Source organism: Neofelis nebulosa, chromosome 16 (assembly GCF_028018385.1).
Source record: "Neofelis nebulosa isolate mNeoNeb1 chromosome 16, mNeoNeb1.pri, whole genome shotgun sequence".
Lineage (NCBI taxonomy): Eukaryota > Metazoa > Chordata > Mammalia > Carnivora > Felidae > Neofelis > Neofelis nebulosa.
In genome coordinates this window covers 6,012,571-6,034,718 of record NC_080797.1, presented here as the reverse complement: position 1 = coordinate 6,034,718, position 22,148 = coordinate 6,012,571, and the positions used below count along the sequence as shown (strand labels likewise).

Genomic DNA, 22,148 nt, shown 5'->3' with positions numbered 1-22,148 from the left:
AAATAAATAAACTGAAAGAAGGGAGGGAGGGAGGGAGGGAGGAAGGAAGGGAGGGAGGAAGGAAGGAAGGAAGGAAAGAGAAAGAAAGAAAGAAAGAAAGAAAGAAAGAAAGAAAGAAAGAAAAAAGAAAGAGGAAGGAAGGAAGGAAGGAAGGAAGGAAAGAAAAAAGAAAGAAGAAAGAAAGAAAGAATGAAAGAAAGAAAGAAAGGAAGGAAGGAAGGAAAGAAAAAGGAAGGAAAGAAAGAAAGAAAGAAGGAAGGAAAGAAAGACAAAGAAGAAAGAAAGAAAGAAAGAGAAAGGAAGGAAAGAAAGAAAGAAAGGGAAAGAGGAAGGAAGGAAGTAAAGAAAGAAAAAGAAAGAAAGAAGAAGAAGGAAGGAAGAAAGAAGGAAGGAAGAAGGAAGGAAGGGAGGAAGGAAGGAAGGAAAGATGAAAGGAAGGAAGGAAGGAAGGAAGGAAGGAAGGAAGGAAGGAAGAAAGAAAGAAAGGAAGGAAGGAAGGAAGGAAAGAAAAAGGAAGGAAAGAAAGAAAGAAAGAAGGAAGGAAAGAAAGACAAAGAAGAAAGAAAGAAAGAAAGAGAAAGGAAGGAAAGAAAGAAAGAAAGGGAAAGAGGAAGGAAGGAAGTAAAGAAAGAAAAAGAAAGAAAGAAGAAGAAGGAAGGAAGAAAGAAGGAAGGAAGAAGGAAGGAAGGGAGGAAGGAAGGAAGGAAAGATGAAAGGAAGGAAGGAAGGAAGGAAGGAAGGAAGGAAGAAAGAAAGAAAGAAAGAAAGAAAGAAAGAAAGAAAGAAAGAAAGAAAGAGAAAGAAAGAAAAATGAAGGAAGGAAGAATGAAAGAAAGAAATAAAGAAAGAAGGAGGGAGAGAGAGAGAAAGAAAAAGAAAGAAAGAAAGAAAGAAAAGAAAGGAAAGAAGGAAAGAAAAAGGAAGGAAAGAAAGAAAGAAAGGAAGGAAAGAAAGACAAAGAAGAAAGAAAGAAAGAAAGAGAAAGGAAGGAAAGAAAGAAAGAAAGGGAAAGAGGAAGGAAGGAAGTAAAGAAAGAAAGAGAAAGAAAGAAAGAAGAAGGAAGGAAGGAAGGAAGAAAGAAGGAAGGAAGGAAGGGAGGAAGGAAGGAAGGAAAGATGAAAGGAAGAAAGAAAGAGAAAGAAAGAAAAATGAAGGAAGGAAGGAAGGATGAAAGAAAGAAAGAAAGAAAGAAAGAAAGAAAGAAAGAGGGAGGGAGAGAGAGAGAAAGAAAAAGAAAGAAAGAAAGAAAGAAAGAAAGAAAGAAAGAAAGAAAGTAAGAAAGAAAGAGGAAGGAAGGAAAGAAAAAGGAAGGAAAGAAAGAAAGAAAGGGAAAGAGGAAGGAAGGAAGTAAAGAAAGAGAAAGAAAGAAAGAAGAAGGAAGGAAGGAAGGAAGAAAGAAGGAAGGAAGAAGGAAGGGAGGAAGGAAGGAAGGAAAGATGAAAGGAAGAAAGAAAGAAAGAAGAAAGAAAGAAAGAAAGAAAAATGAAGGAAGGAAGGAAGGAAGGAAGAAAGAAAGAGGGAGAGAGAGAGAAAGAAAAAGAAAGAAAGAAAGAAAGAAAGAAAGAAAGAAAGAAAGAAAGAAAGAAAGAAAGAAAGAAAGAAAGAAAGAAAGAAAGAAAGAAAGAGAAAGAAAGAAAGAAAAAGCAAGCAAACCATGAAACGCAAGGGCAGGGGCTTCCTGTGATTTAAACAGAGGACTAGCCTGGTGGGTCAAGGCCGCACCAGCCGTGTGCGAGGGGCGGCTGTGCACAGTGTGGTCTGCACGCGCCCTGCCAACGCGGCCAGCGGGAGGGGGCGTCTCACTGTGCCATCCTCGGCTCCCCAGAAGGATCTCGAGTGGTCCGTCCACATACCTTTTCTTCCCGCGTGGCCCCTGCTCCCTCTCCGGCGTGGCCGTCCCGTGGCTGCAGCTCCAGGACCGTGCGAAAGAGCTTCTCCGAGGTCTGGGTCAGGAAGCCGATCTCGGCGTTGGGGTGCAGGCCATAGAGGTAGGGCGACTCTGCCGGCAGCTCGGCATCAATGTACTGGAAGTCGAGGGCAAGCTCGCTCAAACACAGACCGAGACGTGTCTCCCGTCTGCCATCTCCCACTCCGGGTCGTCCTCTGAGGGATGGCGGTGGGTCACAGCAGGCGTGAGGCACCCGCGTCCCTCTGGCCCTCCAGGCGGACGCCGTTCACCAACACCTGCTGAGACGTGGACACGTTCTCCGCCTCCTGGTGCACATCCTTTCTGCCAGCCTCGCCTCCACACCATCTGGTTTTGTGCGCCAGGCCGCGTTTCCGGAAATTCCACGCCCACGGGCCATGCTCCTTTTGCAGAAGCTTGGAGGACTTGATCCCTCTCCAGTCTGCCCTGCTCCTGCCGCTCCCTGGTCTACACCTGTCCCTCCACACACACGGAGGGACTTCTCAGGGTCCTTAAGAAATACGGATCCCTTCCTGGTATGTCACTCAAGCTCTCCCAGGGTCCCGGCCCCCTTGCCCTTAAATTCCTTTTCTCTCTCCCCCCCCCCCCCACCTCCTCCATTTATCTAAATCAGAGATAACAAAGCTAAATGCAAATATGGGACCACAGATGCAAAAGAGAGCTTGTGGGACAAGGCGAGGTTCGCTGATAACCGGGGAATTGGGCCCCTGGCAAAAATTACTTGAATTAGAAACATTTTTTTAATCGTGCCATCCAGGCAATGCACCCCTACGGTTGGTTAGGCTGGGTCCCCAGCTTTGAAGGCTCCCTTTCCTCTCCGAATGTTCTGAGTGCCCTTTCTAGTTCTTTCCACCACACAGTGAGAAAGTGCCCTTCAAGGTTGGTTCCTAATTTGATTTTGATGATTTCTTGGTGTGAGCATCCTCGAGTCTAAGTGAAAGACTGCTCATCCCTCAAAGGCAAACTTGTGTATTTATTTTTGTATTTCTTCCGGCCCCCAGCACCCTCCTGAACTCTTGGTAGGTGCCCTGTAACCACCTATTAACTGGCGGATTAAAGAGAGATGTAAAGGGGCACCTGGGTGGCTCAGTTGGTTGAGCGTCTGACTTCAGCTCAGGTCATGATCTAGCGGTTCGTGAGTTCGAGCCCCACATTGGGCTCTGTGCTGATGGCTCAGAGCCTGGAGCCTACTTTGGATTCTGTGTCTCCCGCTCTCTCTGACCCTCCCCCACTCACACATTCTCTCTCTCTCAAAAAAAGATAAACATTAAAAAAACGACAGGTGTAAAAAAAATCCTCACTTGTTTTGAAGTGTGCAAAACCACACCGTTTTTGCCCATTTCTGGCTCCAGCCTCTTGTTGGACTGCCCCGTGGACACTAGGGGGTGCTCTTGCACAAATTTCTTGGCTAAAGCCCTGAAGCCTTTTGGTAAAGTAGTTTAAAAATCATCGTCTTTTTTTAAAAATTTAAATTCAACTTAGTTAACATACAGCGTAGTCTTGGCTTCAGGAGTAGAACCCAGTGATTCATCTCTTACCTACGAAGCTCAGTGTTCACCCCGACAAGTGCCCTCCCTAATCCCATCCCCCATTTAACCTATCCCCCCACCACCCCACATTCCTCTTATTTTCTTTAAATAGCCTTACCATTTTAAATTTCTTTTCATAGGTCCAAGGTTTTCTGCATTGAATGACTTTGACATCTTATCTTTTTAAATTTTATGAATTCAAAAAAAAAATTTTTTTTTAAGTTTGTCATTAATGTCTTGATGACCGGTATTTCCTTTAAGTTTGGTATTCAAAGTTATTTTAGGCATGTTCAAAGTCAAGCGGCAAAAAAGATTTTTTAAAAAAATTATCTTCTAATCTATCTCCCGTGGCAGCCTAAATGGGCAAAGATGGGCACTTTAAAAATAGCTGTGGCCACAGTGAAATGAGAAGTCAGAAGATCTCTCTGGGAATGTGTGTGTGCACATGGGTGTGTGTGTCTGTGTTCACAGCAGCCCTCAGACAACAGGAGGGCTAAGTGATCTGCCCACAAGCTCCTGTCCCTCTGAAGATATCTAGAATCGCTAATATAAACTTTACCCAAAGTTGGCTAAATTCTGAACCTGGAATTTTCTTCCTAATGGCTTTGTCAATATCTTGGATGAAAGCAATCTAATGAAAGCCCCAGATGTTATTTGTAGAAAAAGATCAACAAATTGAATTATTGAACCAAGCATCAAGAATAGAAAGATCTCCAAAAGCTCAATTGTTATCACTAATTTGAGGCGAGGCACCCAACAGCTCTCAAACCGAACAGGACAAACCTGGGGCTGAGAACCGAACTCCATATGAGCTCCGTTCTTTATTTTTGTATTAAAAAAACCATTTTTTCCCACGTTTGTTTATTTTTTTGAAGGCTAGAGAGACAGAGCGCGAGCAGGGGTAGGGGGCAGACAGAGAGGGAGACACAGAATCCGAAGCAGGCTCTGAGCTGTCAGCACAGAGCCCGACGGGGGGCTCGAAACCACGAACCTCGAGATCATAACCTGAGCTGAAGTTGGATGCTCAACCGACTGAGCCACCCGGGGGCCCCTGAGCTCTGTTCTTTAGGCCATTCCTCCCTGGCCCTGTGTGTACATCCTGGTCCTGCAGAACAGGATTGAAGGAAGGCCCAGGTCCCATATGAGCAGAGCCTTACCTGATGGTAACCAGCATAGTCCAGGTTGCCCGGGAGTGGGAACCCGGGTGCCAGGCACAGCTCTCCTTCTAGCATTTCCGGTCTGATGAATTCCTCCAGATAGGTCCTGCAGAGCCTCCGGTCCCAGTCGTCTGTGATGTGGCCTCCATACATGATCTCTCCAAAGAGGTAGCGCAGATCATCATAGGGGACCTGAGACACAGGGAAGAAAGACCTCCGCACAGACATCGGGGCTGCCCTGACGCGTGGACAGAGTGTCAGTCACAAGATGGGATGCCTCTCAAATTAGAAGCAACGCTTTCTTCACCTGCATACCCCTAGTGCCCCGAAGAGTCGGGCACGCCTGGGAGCTCACGAAATGCTTGAGAAGTTACAGCCAAGGGTGAGGAGAGGCAAGGTGCCAACCCCCTTGCCTATATGCCTCCCCTCTTCCACGGTCATTAACTGTGGCAATCAAGTCAGGCTTTACCTACAAGTCCTTTAAATAAGCAAATGTCAAATGGAATAAAGGAAGGACCAGGATACTTGTCTGTCTAATTTCCTGCCATTACTTAGCGTATTAATTTATGGTCTCCTTCCAAAGTTCAAAGTGAATGAAATAGAGCACGAAAGTCACGATATTGGAGTCAGGCGGGAAACCACTTGGGGAAAGCCATGTCTCAGTGCAGGAAATGAAGAGACGGTGCTATGGGGGCAAGGGCCGTGGAGCTGGGGGCAGAGGAGTAGCTTAGGGCTTCTGGGCCTGATTCATGTGCCCCACCAGGACGGGGAGGTGGCCTTTGCTGATACTATGTTTGGCCTGCTAACTGGAAGAGCCTTCAGGGTCTACACATTCCCTTAAATGGTGTTCTTGGCTGATTAAACTGGGAACTTGTATCAGGCGAGCATGGGGTCTCTTCTGCCAATCCACAGCACCCCACAATGCCGCAGGGGCACAGGGGTGGTCTGGTGGGCCCTGGGACAAAGAATCACACCAGGCGTGAGTCACCAGTTTGGTCTCCTGAGCTTTCCTGGCCCTGACATCCCGTGGTGCTCTTTTTGGCCTGCCGCTGGCCCCGGGCTGGTCCTTCCTCCCTCTACTTGGAGAGGGTCTAGATGGTCCCCAGCGTGTGCCCCCTTTACCCTGTGCCGATGCGACATCATCCTTCTGAGAGATGGCCCTCCCCGCCTCCCCCCGTGCTGGCCGGGAACTTTACCTTTGCGTTGGCCTCCAGGAAGTTGTACAGCACGTTCACAGAGATGGTGAGGTCCCCAGTGTTGAAGGGGTAAGGGCAGTTCCATCCCTGCGGCCCGAACTTTCGTCTCTCCGCCACCACCCCGTGAAAGTAACAAAGAGCAAAGAGGATGCTCTTAAACTCCGTCTCCCGGGAGCACATCTCCAGCGTGTCCTGAAAGGAAAGCGTTGCCTCCAGTGTTAGCAAAGACCTGCCGTTGTGCAGCACAGAGCAGGGTGTGGGTTATGGCGGCCGGAAGTCACGCTGGACGAGGTCACCGTACGTCCTGGTTAGGTTTTTGAGCCACAGTAGGAATGCAGGTCGCGCTGTGGGTCAGCGTGGGCTCAGGGTTTGAGGGGACCTTGCAGAGGGGCTGGGTTCTAGGTTAGAATCTGAGTTAAGATTTAGGTTCAGGTGATGACAGGGTTTGCTTTACAGTTAATGTTGGCCCCCGTGGACATGCCAAGCACAGCTAACGGGAAACAGGGTAGTGGGTCCTGAGAGTTGTGTTGGTCTTAGGAGTATCACTTTGTGCTGGGGTGTGGGTGGGGACTCATACAGCATCATCTCTGATTTCTCCCCTTCCTGCTATGCTTTTCTTTCCTTTTTATTTTTTTTTAAGGTTTTATTTATTTAATGTCTGTACCCAACATGGGGCTTGAACTCATGACCCCGAGATCTCGAGTCGCAGGCTCTACCGACTGAGCCGGCCAGGTGCCCCGCTTGCCACGCCTTGCTTGCCCGTCGTGGGACTGTCGTAGGTGTAATCGCTGCTCGTGTGGCTGAGGTTGCTGCTGAGGGAGGGACGGGACACGAGAGAAACAGAGGAGTGCTGCGCCCTTCGCCGTAAACCTGACGACACCAGAATAAAATAACCGTCCCTGATCAGCACGGCTAGCAGCGGTAAAAAGAGCTCCATCCTGCAGTTTGTCCCTTAAATGGTTAAAACAGAGCTCTGAATTATAGGGGGTGTTCATGGGGGCCTTGGTTCCAGGGCACCCATAAAAGCAGAATGGAACAATTAAAACCCTTGCGAGCAATGGATATACCCATAAGTCTGTCTCTGTTTCTCAGAATGAGTCACCGAAGATCGCTCTCAATGGCCAAAGACCCAACGGTGGTGGGGACAGAATAGCCAGGGAAAGCCAGCACCCTTGGGACTTATTTCCCAGCGGCCTCATAACCAAGGCTGGACAGGGGTTTGGCAGGGAGAGAGAGCCAAGGACAAGGGTCCGTGGGTAGGGGATACTCTTGTATAATTAATCATTAGGAGATTCGGTATCTGAGGCAACTATGGCCCTTCTCCCCGGATCTGCCCAAGACCCTCAAGGTAAAATTGCTGAGAGTAGTCTGTGACTGTGCCCTTAGACGGAGCTTGCTAACTAACCGCATCCCAATGCCTTTTTCAATTGTTAATTAAAAAAAAAATTCCTGGTGGAATCCACACCATAGAATCTGTCATCCGCACCATTTTGAAGCGAACATAGCTCCGTGGCATTGCGTATGTTCACCCTGTTGGGCCGCCCAGTGCCTTTTCTGGGCAGAAGTGTTTTTGCTTGGAACGAGCTACCGCCTTCCGGGGAAAGAAGGCTATCGATTTCAAAGTCGAGAATGTAGATTTCCCCTATGTGGAATATAAGATGTAGAAAATTTAGAAGTTCTGACCTCTGGTACAGAGTACCTAGGGGATTAGTCAAGGCCTATTTAGGAAGAAAATGTATTATTTTATTTTACTTTATTATTTTATTTTATTTTTTACTTTATTTTATATTATTTTATTTTACTTTATTTTATTTTATCATTTTACTTTATTTTATTATTTTATTTTTCTTTAACATTTTACTTTATTTTATTTTTTTTTTTAATTTTTTTTTTTCAATGTTTTTTATTTATTTTTGGGACAGAGAGAGACAGAGCATGAACGGGGGAGGGGCAGAGAGAGAGGGAGACACAGAATCGGAAACAGGCTCCAGGCTCCGAGCCATCAGCCCAGAGCCTGACGCGGGGCTCGAACTCACGGACCGCGAGATCGTGACCTGGCTGAAGTCGGACGCTCAACCGACTGCGCCACCCAGGCGCCCCGACTTTATTTTAAAATTTAAAAAGAAAGGAATGAAAATGCCCCTGGAAAAGAGAGCACCCTACTTTCTGCTTCATGTTGCAACGGGCAGGTGTTTCTTAACGAAAACAGCCTGAATCTCCTGGCCGTGCTTCCCCATTCCCGGTTCTGGATTATGAGTGGGTCTGGGGGTTCGGATGGGAAGGGAGTGAAAAAGAGGGCTGGACAAGTTTTGCTTCTCCTTCTCTTTCCTCTCCAAGTGGGACTGCTTGATCCCCACACTACAAGGGCTATCATGCACTCAGTAAAAAAAAAAAAAACCCAAAAAACCCTTCACGTTAGGGGCCCTGGGTGGCTCAGTCACTTGAGTGTCCGACTTCAGCTCAGGTCATGATCTCACAGTTTGTGAGTTCGAGCCTCGTGTCGGGCTCTGTGCTGACGGTGCAGAGCCTCCTTGGACTCTCTCTCTCCCTGCCTCTTTCTCACCCGACTCTCAAAATTAACAAATGAATAAAAATTTAAAAGAGAAAAATAAAGCCAAAACCCCTTCATGTTAGTCTAAGCGAAACCAGGCCCCAAAGGGCCCTTAGTCCTGGTGGTTTATGTTGGGTTAGTGACAACAGGTGTCCTGTGGGATGGCCCGTTTCAGGGTTCCTAGATGACCCATCGGGGACTTGTGTCGAGTTAGAGCAGGGGCTCTGCGAAGCCAGAGATACAAAGAGGATCATCGGAGAGGACAGATCCTAGAACCCTCCCCTTGGACTCCACTGAGGCCCAGCGTGGCAGATGGACTTTAAGGTGGCCCCAACCTCCCGGCCTTCACACCTTCGTGTATTCCCCTCCCCAGGATGGCGCAAATCCCTGAGGAAGAAGCTACCAGACAGCCTGCCTTCCGGAGAAGATGCAAAAAGCCTGAGCTAGACTTTGCAAGTGCGACTTCACACATGGAGTTAGTTACCCACCACCCTATTGTTGGCTTTCAATACACGCCCCACAACACGAGTCTTGGATTCCCAGTAATGGACCTTCCAGTACCTACATCTGAGCCCGATGCCCTGCTATTCCCAGTTCCATTGTAGCACAGTGGCCTGTACATTGGGATCTTCTGGAGGGCTTGTTAGAACACACATTCCTGGGCCCCACCCCAGAGTTTCTGATTCAGCAGGTCTAGGGTAGGACCTGAGAACTGACATTTCTACCAAGTTCCCGGGCGCTTCTGCTGCCCTGGGGGCCACGCGTTAAGAGCCTAACATATGATTACGATCCCCACATCTGACACCTGGATTCTCTGGACCCTCGACATTCGAGATGCACGTAGATGTCAACTGTCACCACGTGAACACGAGCGTCAACCCCCTGCTTGAAGACAGCGTGCGACCGGTGTGTGACATCAGATTTCTAGCAACGTGGCCCCTCTCCACCTTGGGTTATTTAGGTAGCCCGGAGGCTTGCAGAGAGCTCCCCCGTGCCTCTCGCCGAAGAAAGCCCACCCTAAGCTCAGCTCCCCCAGGCGTATCTAGGAACTGAGAATTGGGTTGCACTTGGTGGGCGCTGGGAGGAGGCCGGTCACAAAGGGAATACGTTTCGCCCACATGGCACTGCTCTGAGCCCAGTCACCCCCTCGCCACGCCCCCCCCCCCCCGACAGGTGCATGTTCTTCTAACCCAGTTGAATCAGCCCTTTGGGGGGGGGCGCTCTTCTCCCCTCCCTCCCCGGGGCTGTACCTGAGTGAAATTGTCCAGGGCCTTGTGTAGGTTGGTGTGCATGCCTGTGGGAGGCTCGTTGGTGATCTTGATGGCGTTTTCCAGGATGCCCTGGGGGATGATGTGGCCCTCAGGGGAGGGTGCTGGCTCCGCACTGATGAAGACCCTGAACTCTGGGTGGCTGTTCTCACTGTGTTCCTCCAGCTTCTTCTCCAGGGTGCTCAGCCACTTGGCCACCAGGTGGATGTTCTAGTGGGAAGGAAAGATCCCAACCACCCACCCCCCCCATGCAGGCATTTGCTTAGTTTTGTCAGCAGCCAACAGTTTCTGGAAGGCAGCTAGAGGAGGGACCTGGCCATCAAATACAGCTCACTGCAGCAGGAATCTTGGGGTTCCCAGCAATGAGACCTGCCAGTATCTTGCAGCTGAACCCTATCTCTTGATATCCCAAGTCTCCTTGGCACATTGTTGTCAAACCGGACTATGCATAGGAATCCGTCCCCCACCCCCATCTCCCCAGAGGGCTTCTTTTTTCTTTTTTCATTTTTTTTTTAATGTTTTATTTACTTTTGAGACAGGGAGAGACAGAGCATGAACAGGGGAGGGTCAGAGAGAGGGAGACACAGAATCTGAAACAGGCTCCAGGCTCTGAGCTGTCAGCACAGAGTCCGACGCGGGGCTCGAACTCACGGACCGTGAGATCGTGACCTGAGCTGAAGTCGGACGCTCAACCGACTGAGCCACCCAGGCGCCCCCTGGAGGGCTTCTTAAAACGAAGATTCTTGGGCTCTAGCCCCGAGTATCTGATTCAGGGGGTCTAGGGTGGGGCCTGAGAATTTGCACTTCTTTTTTTTTTTTTTTTTTTTATTTATTTTTTTTTAGTGTTTTTTATTTATTTTTGGGACAGAGAGAGAGACAGAGCATGAACGGGGGAGGGGCAGAGAGAGAGGGAGACACAGAATCTGAAACAGGCTCCAGGCTCTGAGCTGTCAGCCCAGAGCCTGACGCGGGGCTCGAACTCACGGACCGCGAGATCGTGACCTGGCTGAAGTCGGATGCTTAACCGACTGCGCCACCCAGGCGCCCCGAGAATTTGCACTTCTAACAAGTTCCAGGTGATGCTGAAGATGTTGGTCCCCGGGCCACGCTTGAAGAGTCACACACATGGTCCACACGCTCCAAATCCAGATCACCACATCTGACACCTGCCTTACTTGAACCCTTGCTACACAAAAGCGGGGCCCGTGGACCAGCAAAGTTGGCATTACCTGGGGGCTAGGTGGGAACGCAGACTCTTCGGCCCCACCCAGACTTCCTGAATCGGCGCATTTTAATACGATCCTGCGGTGACTTGTGAGCATGTTACAATTTGAAAAGCACTGATGTCAACTTCTCGTGGCTAGCTTTCTGGAGTCCCCTCGCCCTCTCTGCAAACCATTCTGCTCAGTGTGGCCCAACTTATCTTCCTAAAACACACGGGGGCATTTCGGCTCACATACTGGGAAGGCTTCCTGCTCCAAGAGCAAGCTCCTGTGTCTGGTCTTGGAGGCCTTCTCCACCCCCCCCACCACCCACCCATGTGATTGCCATCTGTCTGTCTGGTCTAAGCCCACAGTTACTTCTTAGGGCTACTCTGCAGAATGCACCTTTCACTCCGGAAAGGATAGCCGCTTGGCTTTGTTGCAATATGTTTCATTGTGATGGACAGATAAAGGCGCCTCGGTAAATATTTGAGGAAGCCTGCTCGCAGAGCCTTAAATACACAGATTAGCACTGAGCACAGGACTCGGCCGCAGCAATCTGGCCTCTGAGTGCCGCTTTCTCTTCTATAAAAGGGGGAAGTAACATCGGCCATCCTTATTTCACAGAGTTGCTGCAAATAACTGAAGGCAAAGGCAATGGATTTGAAAGGGCTGGTGAAGTGAAAATTTGTTAGAGAATTCATTTATAATCACTCTGTCGGAGCTAAGACTTCAGCGGGCCGCCTGGAAAGCCGGGGCTCCGTTGGCCAGGCGGGGCGGGGGCGGGGGGAACCTTTCTTGTTTTATTTTTCCTTGCGTTGATTTCTTCGTTGATTCTCCCGCCCAACGGGCTTTTGCTGGGTGTCTACTATGTTCGCGGGGGTGTGCTGGGTGCAGAAAGGTGATGGAGGAGGGGATCTCTCCTAAAGGGAATGTGGTGAAGGACGCGGTCGTGATGTAAGTGCCTGTGCCACAGCCACGGCACTCTAGCAGAAGCGGCTGGAGTCCGTTTGGGAGAAAACTGAGCCACTTGTTCCGCCCCGGCCCCAGCTCCCCCTGCAAGTTGCATAAAACAGGGGTAAGGGGACAGGGGGCCACAGGAGAGGGCCGCTTCGCGTCTTCCTGATACGCGTGGGAAGGGATCACCGGGTGAACGATCCAGCTTCCATGGACTCAACTGGATACCTACTCCCTGAGCAGGCACCGAACAGGATGTGGGTGGAACTGTTTAAACTAGAGAGAGTAGGGGCACCTGGGTGGCTCAGTCGGTTAAGAGTCCGACTTCGGTTCAGGTCATGATCTCACGGTTCGTGGGTTTGAGCCCCGCATCCGGCTCTGTGCTGATGGTTTGGAGCCTGGAGCCTGCCTCGGATTCTGTGTCTCCCCCTCTCTCTGCCCCTCCCCTGCTCGTGCTCTATTTCTCTCTTTCTCTCTCTCTCTCTCTCTCTCTCTCAAAAATAAACATTAAAAAACATTAAACTAGAGAGAGTGGCAGGGGGTTTGAGGGGCGAGGGACAAGGAGTTATGGAGAGGGATGGGGAGAGGACCACATAAGAGGGAAGGAGACAAGATCGGGCAGTGAGACGGGCAAGGGTGTGGAAGGAAAGGCAGGGGAGAGGGGCGGCAAGGTCAGAGGAGCCCAGAGACTGTCAGGTCCAGGCAGCTATGGGGTCAAGAATGACCCCCATCGGGGCAGAGGGGTCGTACCTGCAAAATAACCCAGTGACCTTTCTTGGCAGCCAGGTCCAGAGCAGCCTCAGCCACTACCTCCTGTCCTTGCCCCAAAGACACGTTGTGAAAGTTCCGGTTGTTGAAGGTGTAGCCGAGCTTTTTACCTGGAAGGGGTATAGAGCTGTCCTTAGAATCTCTTGGGCCCAGGATGTGTGTTGTCATAGGTCCACAAGGAACATTCGCCTGTCTCCCGGTCACTCCCCCAACACAGGCGTGTTTGAGCCTCGAGCCTCCTATGCTAACCCTCTTCCTACCCTCCGTTCAGGGACGGAGGGTACATCTGCCAGCTTTCCGTCCCCAAACAGAAGGAAGCACCCAGCTAGACTTCAATGCTCCCCCATCACACAGCCCCCCCAGGATGGACAGCAATGTTGTTGATCTTCCTGGCAGCTTTCATCTGGAGACCAGGCGTTGGTCCGCTACCCTAGAGGGTGAACGGGCTCCCAGGCCAGCCAGCAGGTGGGCGTGGCCCCTTCTGACTTGCTTGGACCTCTGAATATATTCTCCCCCGAAATCTACTGGGAGGCGTGGCCAGTAGGGGCAGGACCCAGGTAGTTCGGGCTTCCTGTACTTTACCCCATAATAGCTTCCTCCCGTTTTTCCCAGCACATAGACACGTTTGATCTCATCATTCTGCACGTCTGAGAGCAGAGAAGCACAAAGCAAGGGCTTGACTCTGCAGGTGGAAATGTTCTGCGCCCGGAGAAGGGCGGCCGGTATCGGGAGTGGGGCAAGGGACCTGCCATGTACCAACGTAAATGTCACAATCACCTCCCTGGCTGTGAGTCCAGGAAAACCCTCACACAAAGACATTAACCTCGGTAGGGAGGCTGGCCCGATTCTGCCTGGCTGTCCCGCGTTAGCCCAACACCAACGACGTTTAGAGCAATTACATAAGATTCTTCAGACAAAGGGTCCTAAGAGTGAAGGAATTTCTTTCTAGGAAGATAAAGCACGTGAGAGAAAAGAGAAGGAATTTAAAAGAGGAAAAGGATAACCATATTTCCTTAAACATTTCGTTTCAGGGCAACTGAAATCGAAGATGCATTCCGCTACGTGTGCAAGAACACTTAAAGAAAACGGTCAGCGCTGGATATTTCTTTAACATACTAAAAAAAAAAAAAATTACAGAATCTCCTTCGCAACTGTGTAAGAAAAAGCAGGAGGTTGAATTTTTTTTTTTTTTTGCAGTGAGGACCAGTTATGATAGATTCAGTCGAGATGGACCCAAGAAACACCCTTATTAAACGCTATAAATCCTGGCTGGCGAGAGAACCGATGTCAGCTTTCGAACCGGCAATATAAACAACTTATTCCAGAGAAAATACCGGGCTACAAGGCGCCGGGATTATTAGATCGCCTCTGAGACATTCCGTCTCACAAAGGAGGCTGTTTCTTTTCTTTGTTAGCGAGAGGTAGGGGAAGAGGGGCGCTTCACGGGCCGCACAGGCTGTCGCGGGCAAAGTCCAGCGTGGTCCGGCCCGGATCAGCTCGCATGAATCCGGGCTGGACGGCGAGGCTGATGGGGAGACGCCGACGGGATTTACGAGGATTGAACGCTCGCAGCCAGGATGACTGCGGCACCGGCCAGTGCTGTGAGATGCTGGGGCAACCTTGCAGGGTCCCTCCATCTGCGACCGTGGGGCTCTCCAGACACCCTCCCGGGGCATCAGCAAGCCCCCCTCTCCTTCCACAGTCACGTTCTCTGGGGTTTCCACCTTCATACTGTTTTGCGCCGAGGCTCCCCCGCCCCCAGCCCCCCGCTACCTTTAACTCTTCTTTTCTGATCTCCCTTCCTATTCTCCGTGGGGCAGTGTCACCCAGAACGGTGTCCCATCTTTGCAGGGTGCTTCTTTGACCCCCCGTCCCTGAGGACCGTGGCCCTCTCTTGGGCTCCCCAGATCTGTGGGGCTGGGAGGAAGGGGAACATTTTTCTAGCCCACTCTTGTTCCTGGCAGGCTATTTCTTCCCATCCTCATATTAAAAACCCCTTTTCTGGGGCGCCTGGGGACTCAGTCGGTTGAGCGTCTGACTTCGGCTCAGGTCATGATCTCGCATTCAGTGACTTCGAGCCCCACGTCGGGCTCTGTGCTGATGGCTCGGAGCCTGCAGCCTGCTTTGGGTTCCGTGTCTCCCCCTCTCTCTGCCCCTCTCCTGCTCATGCTCTGTCTCTCTCACTCCCCAAAATGAATAAATGTTAAAAAAAAAAGTTAAAAAACTCCTTTTCCTTTTAAAGCATATGCCATCTGCCTATATTGTCTACTAACTCCTATGTTCTCTGCCCTCCGCCAACTTCCCAGTGAGATTCGCCTTTATCGGGGGCTTTGGAACTCAGTCCAGAATCCTCCACAAGTCCCATCTCATCACCATCCCAGTAAACCTCAGTGTCGCTACAGAGGACTGAGCCAACATCCAGCCTCATGCTTCCTCATCTTCAAAGAACCTGACTCCATTCCGGTTCTGTTACACACCCCCCGTGGCTGCACCCAGGACGTCACTGTCCCAGAAAACTGTCCCGTGTCTGAAACATTCTTCACTCACGTCTACTCCCATCACTTCCTACTTTCTTGGCTATTCACTGTTACTCCCTTGTCACCTTTTACTCTTCTTCAGCGAAATGTCCAGTCCATTGGCTCCTCTTCTTTTCTTCCTAATCTTCACAATTACTTCCTTCTTCTTCTTTTTTTTTTTTTTTTAATGTTTATTCATTTTTGAGGGGGAGAGGGGCAGAGAGAGAGAGGGAGACACAGAATCCGAAGCGGGCTCCGGGCTCCGAGCCATCAGCCCAGAGCCCGACGCGGGGCCCGAGCCCACGAGTCGTGAGATCACGACCTGAGCCGAAGTCGGACGCTTCACCGGCCGAGCCACCCAGGCGCCCCGTGCTCCCTCTTATTTTAATATGGACTCAATACCCCTTACTTGGAATGAAGACCTTACAAAATCCTCAGCTCTGCTTCCCCTTCTACTTCCTGTGTTACCCGACCTTCGCCAAATTCTCAATCCCGGATGAACTAACCAGAGGGAAAGGGAATACATCTGGTGAACGAGGGGCACCCCAACCTCGTGACTCTCCCCCCCGCTGCTGTTTGGCAATCTTGCCACATGCCCAGGAATTGGCTGCGCTGCCCCTTCCCTACTTCCTTTAAAATTCCTAGGAGGCTCTGCTCTACTTAGTTTGCGTCACTCTCTGCTTTCCAGGGAAAACACAGGCCACGCGTCAGGGACTCCTTCGATTTCCTGCCATTTTAGCCGCATCCCTGCACGCTCCCATCTCCGTGGGAGAGGGGCCTTCTTCTGCTCCCTAAATCCCATCTCTTCTTAGATCATCAACCTTTGTCTGCCTGCTCACGCCCCTGCTCCCTGGAACACGGGCAGAAGAGTCTCTCTCAACCCCAAAGTGAATATTTTGCCAGTCTTGAGGCTGTTTGCTAAAACTGTACTTGCTTCAACCTGCCCGAGTCCCAGGGGACTGTTAAAGAAACGAGGACAGGGCCAGGAACAACGAGAGGGAGAGGCTGCACGCTACGTGCGGATAATCTGGCGACAGAAACACCAAACCGGAAACCGTTTCTTTGAACACACTGGGGCGCAGGCTTGAACAAATCTAAGCAAGCTCACAGTTCTGACCAGCATGTTGGAAACAGAAACAGGAAGCAGCCGGAGGCAGAGGTGGTAGATACGGCTTCTTCCTGAGCACGACACGGAAATAACCGAAATATTTGGTAAAGCCATGTAACTGAACAAAGAAGCACACAGACAGAGCAAGATCGTGCGAGAGTCGAGTGAAAGACCAGGGAAGATGCCTGTGTGTTAGGGTGGAAAGGGGAGTCCTGGGTTGGGAGCGAAGGGGAGCCTTGGGTTGGAAGGACCAAGGACAAAGCTGTGCTTCCAAAGGCCATACAGGAAGGAGCCAACCGAGGTGCCTCAAAGAACAGATGGATTATCATCTCCGTTACAATGCCTTACAATGCTACTGTCATCTTGACATTGCAAAGTCTTTACACGTCTTGGATTTCATTTTCATCCTACAGCGGCCCTAGGAGGCAGGTAAAACGGGTGATTGGAAAAAAAAAATGGAGGATTGCTTTTAAAAGAAGCAAAGGCACGAGCTCATGTGCAAATCGAGAAGTATGGCTCATTCAGGAAGGAGGTGATGAGGAAAGAGAAGAGAAAGAGTGTTACATCAAAGCACTTTCAGGGATTCATCTGACAAGGCAAGAAGAAAAACAGTGGGGGTGGATGGTCCTGGCTTTTGTGTTGAAACGGAGGCCAAGAAAAGTGAATTGAATTCCCCCCTCCCCTCCTCCTTCAAAATTATTGAGGAAGGAAAATCCTAGAGGAGACTAAGAGCCACAAAGATGCCAGAAGAGCACAGATTTCTGGTCAAAGGTCAGTGGATGAGCTTTAGGGGCTGGAGAGCTCCTAAACTCTACGCAGAACTTTGTCTGTGGGTCTACGCGCCTGGGGCGGGGATGAGGGGCTGTGGTGGAAGGGGGCTGAGGCAACAAATGTTCCGGTTGACTCTGAACTTTTAAAACCCTCTCCAGTACTAAGAACTGCCATACTGAGGGGCGCCTGGGTGGCTGAGTCAGAGAAGCGCCCAACTCTTGATTTTGGCTCAGGTCATGATCTCATGGCTCGTGAGATGGACCCCCGCATCGGGCTCTGTGCTGATGGCACAGAGCCTGCTTGGGATTCTCTCCTTCCCTCTCTGCCCCTCCCCACCCCCCAAAGAAATAAACATTAAAAAAAAAAAAAAGAACTGTCATGTTGAAACAAAGGGATAGAGAAATGAAGGGGTTAAGCACATAAATCACAAACTCGAAAATGGGAAAGGATGCCAAGCTCTGTAAGAGCCTAAGTGGAGTAAAACAGTGAACTGTCTGGCACACAGACTCTGCCCAAGCATAGAGGCAGCAAGTTTACTTAATAAGTTGGGGCTGGGGAGAGAAAGGAAAGTGTGAGTCAGTCATGCAGACTGCAAACTTGAGAACAGGAGCCCGTCAGGCAGTCTGATTCCATCCAAGATGCAGAAAGCATGGCTGTCGCCAGAGTATGTGTTCTAAATTGGCGAATTAGGAAATAAATCAAGCCATCAATGAGGCAAGAAGGAAGGGAGAGGGACGCCTGGGTGGCTCAGTCGGTTGAGTGCCTGACTTCACCTCAGGTCATGATCTCGCAGTTCGTGAGTTCCAGCCCTACATCGGGCTCTATGCTGACAGCTTGGAGCCTGGAGTCTACTTCAGATTCTGTGTCTCCCTCTCTCTCTGCCCCTCCCCCGCTCACACTCTGTCTCTCCCCAAAATAAATAAACATTAAAAAACAAAAATTTAAAAAAAAAAAAAAGAAGGAAGGGAGAGAGAGAGAGGAGGCACAGGTGCGTAAGTAATCTCGAGGTGATGAACGGCAATATCGCTCCTAGTAAGGAAAGGTGTGACGATGAAGCCAAGGGCAGAGCTGAGATAATGTATTCAGAAACACATCACCAATATGGACCAGGGCGGGGTCAGCTTCCCTGAAATGACAGAAAGCTTCAAAGCACATGATGCAACAGACAGAGGTCAATTGGCCAAGAACAGTAGGAAATTGCTCATTTGCGGGGTATATAAAAGCTTCCGAAAAGGGAAAGATTGAGTGAAAACGAGGAAACTAGGTCTGTCAATATGAAAGGAATAAAGCCTCCGGAAGCCAGAAGGAATACAGGACTCTATAAAAGGGTGAAACTCGGGAATAACTTAGCTGTGACAACAGTTCTTCTGATATTTACTCATTGATTTGTCGATTCATTCAACAAGTATTTACGGAGCACCTTTTCTCTGCTAGTTATGCTTTTAGGTGCTGGTTCCAAAACCGTAAGCAACAGGTCCTGGTCCTTGACCTGAAGGATCTTGGTGACACGCAGGTAGGCATGCTCTGAGGTAAAGATATGTATGGCAGGGGACCGACGGCCTTGCAGGGAGGTCAGGAGAGGCTGATATCTGCAGGGTGAGTAGGCACCGGGCTCTTGAATTGCTGGGGAGAAAGAGTTCAGATAAAAGAAACCTCTTGTAACACTGCCCTAGGTCAGGAAGGCTCACGATCTACAAGGGCTGTGTGTCTGGAGTAGAGTGAGCTTGGGGGAAGGTGAGATCCAAGGCTTGGCACGAAGGCCAGTCCACGCAGGCCCCACGGACCATGTCAGTGGTACTGGACTTTACCTTAAGAACAATGGGAAGCCACCAGAGAGTTTTAAGGAGAAGACTGATACAGTCGGATGTGAGATTTAGCAAGATGCCTTTGGCTGCAGAGATTGGCAAAAGATTGCAGGCAGGGGGTGAAGAACAGAAAATGGGTTAGGGGGCCACTGGGACAGTCCAAGTGAGACCACGGTGACTCAGACCAGGGAGGCAGCAATGAGGACAGAAACACCAAGACCAGTCTCACATGGATTTAGGAGGCAGAATCCACAGGACTAAATGTGGTGGGTGGCAGAGGGAGTGTTACTGTGACCAATTCCAACATTTCTGGCCTGGCCAACTTGGTGAATGGTAGCGGTACTTACTGAGAACGAGAGAGCAAAATTTCCAGAGATAGAGAACACTAGGACTTTTCCACTTGAAATGGCACGGCGAACGCTGAGCAGACGAATGGAAAAAACCCACACCAAACGCAGCTCTTGGAATTTCAGAACAGGAGGTAGAGAGATAATCCTAAAGTTTCCAAGGAATAGACACAGGTAACCAACAAAGAAGAGAACAGCACCCTACTGGCATACGATCTCAACCAAACATAACCGACTTCCTGAAGACAGTCGAGCGATGTGGACACATTCTGAGTACAAATGATTTTGCACTTAGCAAAACTACCAAACAAGTATAGGGGCAAAATTAAAGCCTTTTTAGACAGCCAAGGATTATGAAATTTTACTTCCCACGACTCTTTCCTTTTTTTTTTTTTTTTTTTAAATTTTTTTTTCAACGTTTTTAATTTATTTTTGGGACAGAGAGAGACAGAGCATGAACGGGGGAGGGGCAGAGAGAGAGGGAGACACAGAATCGGAAACAGGCTCCAGGCTCCGAGCCATCAGCCCAGAGCCTGACGCGGGGCTCGAACTCACGGACCGCGAGATCGTGACCTGGCTGAAGTCGGACGCTTAACCGACTGCGCCACCCAGGCGCCCCCCACGACTCTTTTCTGATGGCATATGCTAGCAAAACTGGGGTGAAAACTGAAAATGAAAGACGCAGGATACAAAAATGATAGAACTAAACTAGAATATAAAGAAAATAAGTCCCAGGGTGGGACTTGCCTAGAAAGCCACAGTGTAACTTATCTCTTTTAGAACAGAAGTGGGCCCTAGGTAGAGCATTTTCAAGAAAAATAACACTGGATTCTATTAGATTCTATATAGATAACGGGGATTCTATTCAATTCATACAATAAATAAGAAGTGTGAGATATTAGTGATAATGGCAGAGGCGGCATTTATTTCTTCTTCCAAGAACAAGGAAAAGACATTCAGAAACTCCATGAAAAACTAAAAGCTCTTCGAGAAAATCTTCATCTACGTAGGAAGCAAACTGAAATTTGATATGACTTTGAAACTCCTTGCTGAGAACATTCTTTGAGAGACCCCTAGAGATTAGGACATTGGATCCATGAAGAAGGATATGTAATCCTAGCATATTTACGTGCCTCTTCAATGAAGAATATGTATTTATTAACTATGACATAAACCCTATGTATCAGTTTTCTTTTTTTTCTTTTTTATTTTTTTTAACGTTTATTTATTTTTGAGACAGAGAGAGACAAAGCATGAACGGGGGAGGGTCAGAGAGAGGGAGACACAGAATCTGAAACAGGCTCCAGGCTCTGAGCTGTCAGCACAGAGCCCGACGCAGGGCTCGAACTCACGGACCGCAAGATCATGACCTGAGCCGAAGTCGGCCGCTTAACCGACTGAGCCACCCAGGCGCCCCATGTAGCAGTTTTCAAATATTACAGTTAACTTGTAGACTAGGCATGAACAACATGAATGATGGTAACATTAGAATGAGTATATATTCATCCTTGTCTACGAAAAACTTAAGGTGCAGCTGATGCGAGCTGGAAAACTGAAATCTCAGCTTACACAGAGGGAAGTCAAGAGAAAGTATCTAGAAATCACGGAATAAAAAATTAAGTTTCACTAACGCTGTTAAAGTGAACATAGCCCATAGAGGAAGTAAACATTTCAATATAGCTATCAGTATTTGGGAGTTTGCAAACCAATTAGATAATTGGATAAAATGGACCCATTCCTAAAAACAAATACCAAAACTGACTCAAGGAGAAGCAGAAAATTGGAATAGATATATAATAAGCAAAGACATTAAGCTAGTGATTCTTTTGTGTGTGTGTGTGTGTGTGTGTGTGTGTGTGTGTGTTCCAGTAAAACTTTATTGACAAAACAGGCAGCAATCAGATATGGCATGTGGACCACCACTGCTGATCCGTGATAGAAATGAACAAACAGATAAATACATCTTATACTCTCCATGAGCAATTTTTAAATTCTAATTGCTTTTTTTCCCTAAAGGATGGGGGGTAGGAGGAACCATTTTACCTGTGTGTCACTGTCATTTACCTTCTAGCTTCCATTTGTAACTCTGGAAGCTAATAGCCTCAAACCAAACTTCCTGTCTGCTTTTAAGATACAGAAGGGGCTGGGACGTGTTATTGCGGGTTTTTTATTTTAAGGACCGAGATCCAAAGGTTAAACATGTTTGCCCTCCTCATCTAAGGAATGAAAATGCTCAGATGCAGGGCAGAACCTGATCGACACTAAATTCTCTTCAGCAATTAGCAACTTCCGTCACCTGTTATTGCTTGGCTAGTGTCTTCCCAAAAGATATAGTGAAATGCTAATTTAGCCCTCGGGGCCTGTGAATGTCACCTTATTTGGAAATAGGGTCTTTGCAGATGTAATCAAGTTAAGTTGAAGTCACTAGGGTAGATCCTAATCTGACTGGTATTTTCATAAGGTGACAGAAATCTGGACACAGACACACACAGAGAAGAATGCCACGTAAAGACAGGATGTGCAGGGAGAAGGCGGCCACATGACAATGGAAGCAAAGATGGGAATGAGGTAGCCACAAGGCAAGAAATATCAGAGATGGCTGATAACTTTCAGGAGCTAGGGGAGAAGCATGGAGCAGGCTCGCTCTCAGGCCTCCAGAACCTTGCTGGCACCTTGATTTTGGACTTCTAAGCCTCCAGAACCATGAAAGCACAAACAGCTATCGTTTTAACTTACTCAGTCTTTGGTAATTTGTGGCAGTCCTAGGAAACTAAGATACCAACTATGGGCTGACATAGAATAATTCAAATAAATTTCATAGAGCGTTCCCCTCTCCTCTTGTTAAATGTCCTCCTCACTGTCTAGATACCTCAGTCACAGAGCCAGCTCAGTAATTCTGCCATCAGATGCACAGGCCACATTTGATTTTGATTTATCTTTCAGATAAGCTGGGACTTTCGAAGTTAAATGGAAATGATCATTTTAATACTTTGCCTGATGTGGATTCAGAGCCAGGCCAAAGGCAGTTTGGCAACCTGTCAGCAAC

At 48.8% G+C, this 22,148-nt stretch overlaps 1 protein-coding gene across 1 annotated transcript in view; it reads right to left on the bottom strand.

Moving 5' to 3' along the window:
• Nucleotides 1-22,148, bottom strand: part of DNAH9 (dynein axonemal heavy chain 9) — a 337,407-nt gene that overhangs the window by 29,933 nt on the left and 285,326 nt on the right. Inside the window, exons 62-66 of the mRNA XM_058704720.1 lie at nt 12,538-12,665; nt 9,611-9,838; nt 5,810-6,001; nt 4,614-4,805; nt 1,854-2,024 (exon numbers count right to left, since the gene is read on the bottom strand). Of these exons, the coding sequence (XP_058560703.1) occupies nt 1,854-2,024; nt 4,614-4,805; nt 5,810-6,001; nt 9,611-9,838; nt 12,538-12,665 (911 nt within the window). The remainder of the gene's footprint in view (nt 1-1,853; nt 2,025-4,613; nt 4,806-5,809; nt 6,002-9,610; nt 9,839-12,537; nt 12,666-22,148) is intronic.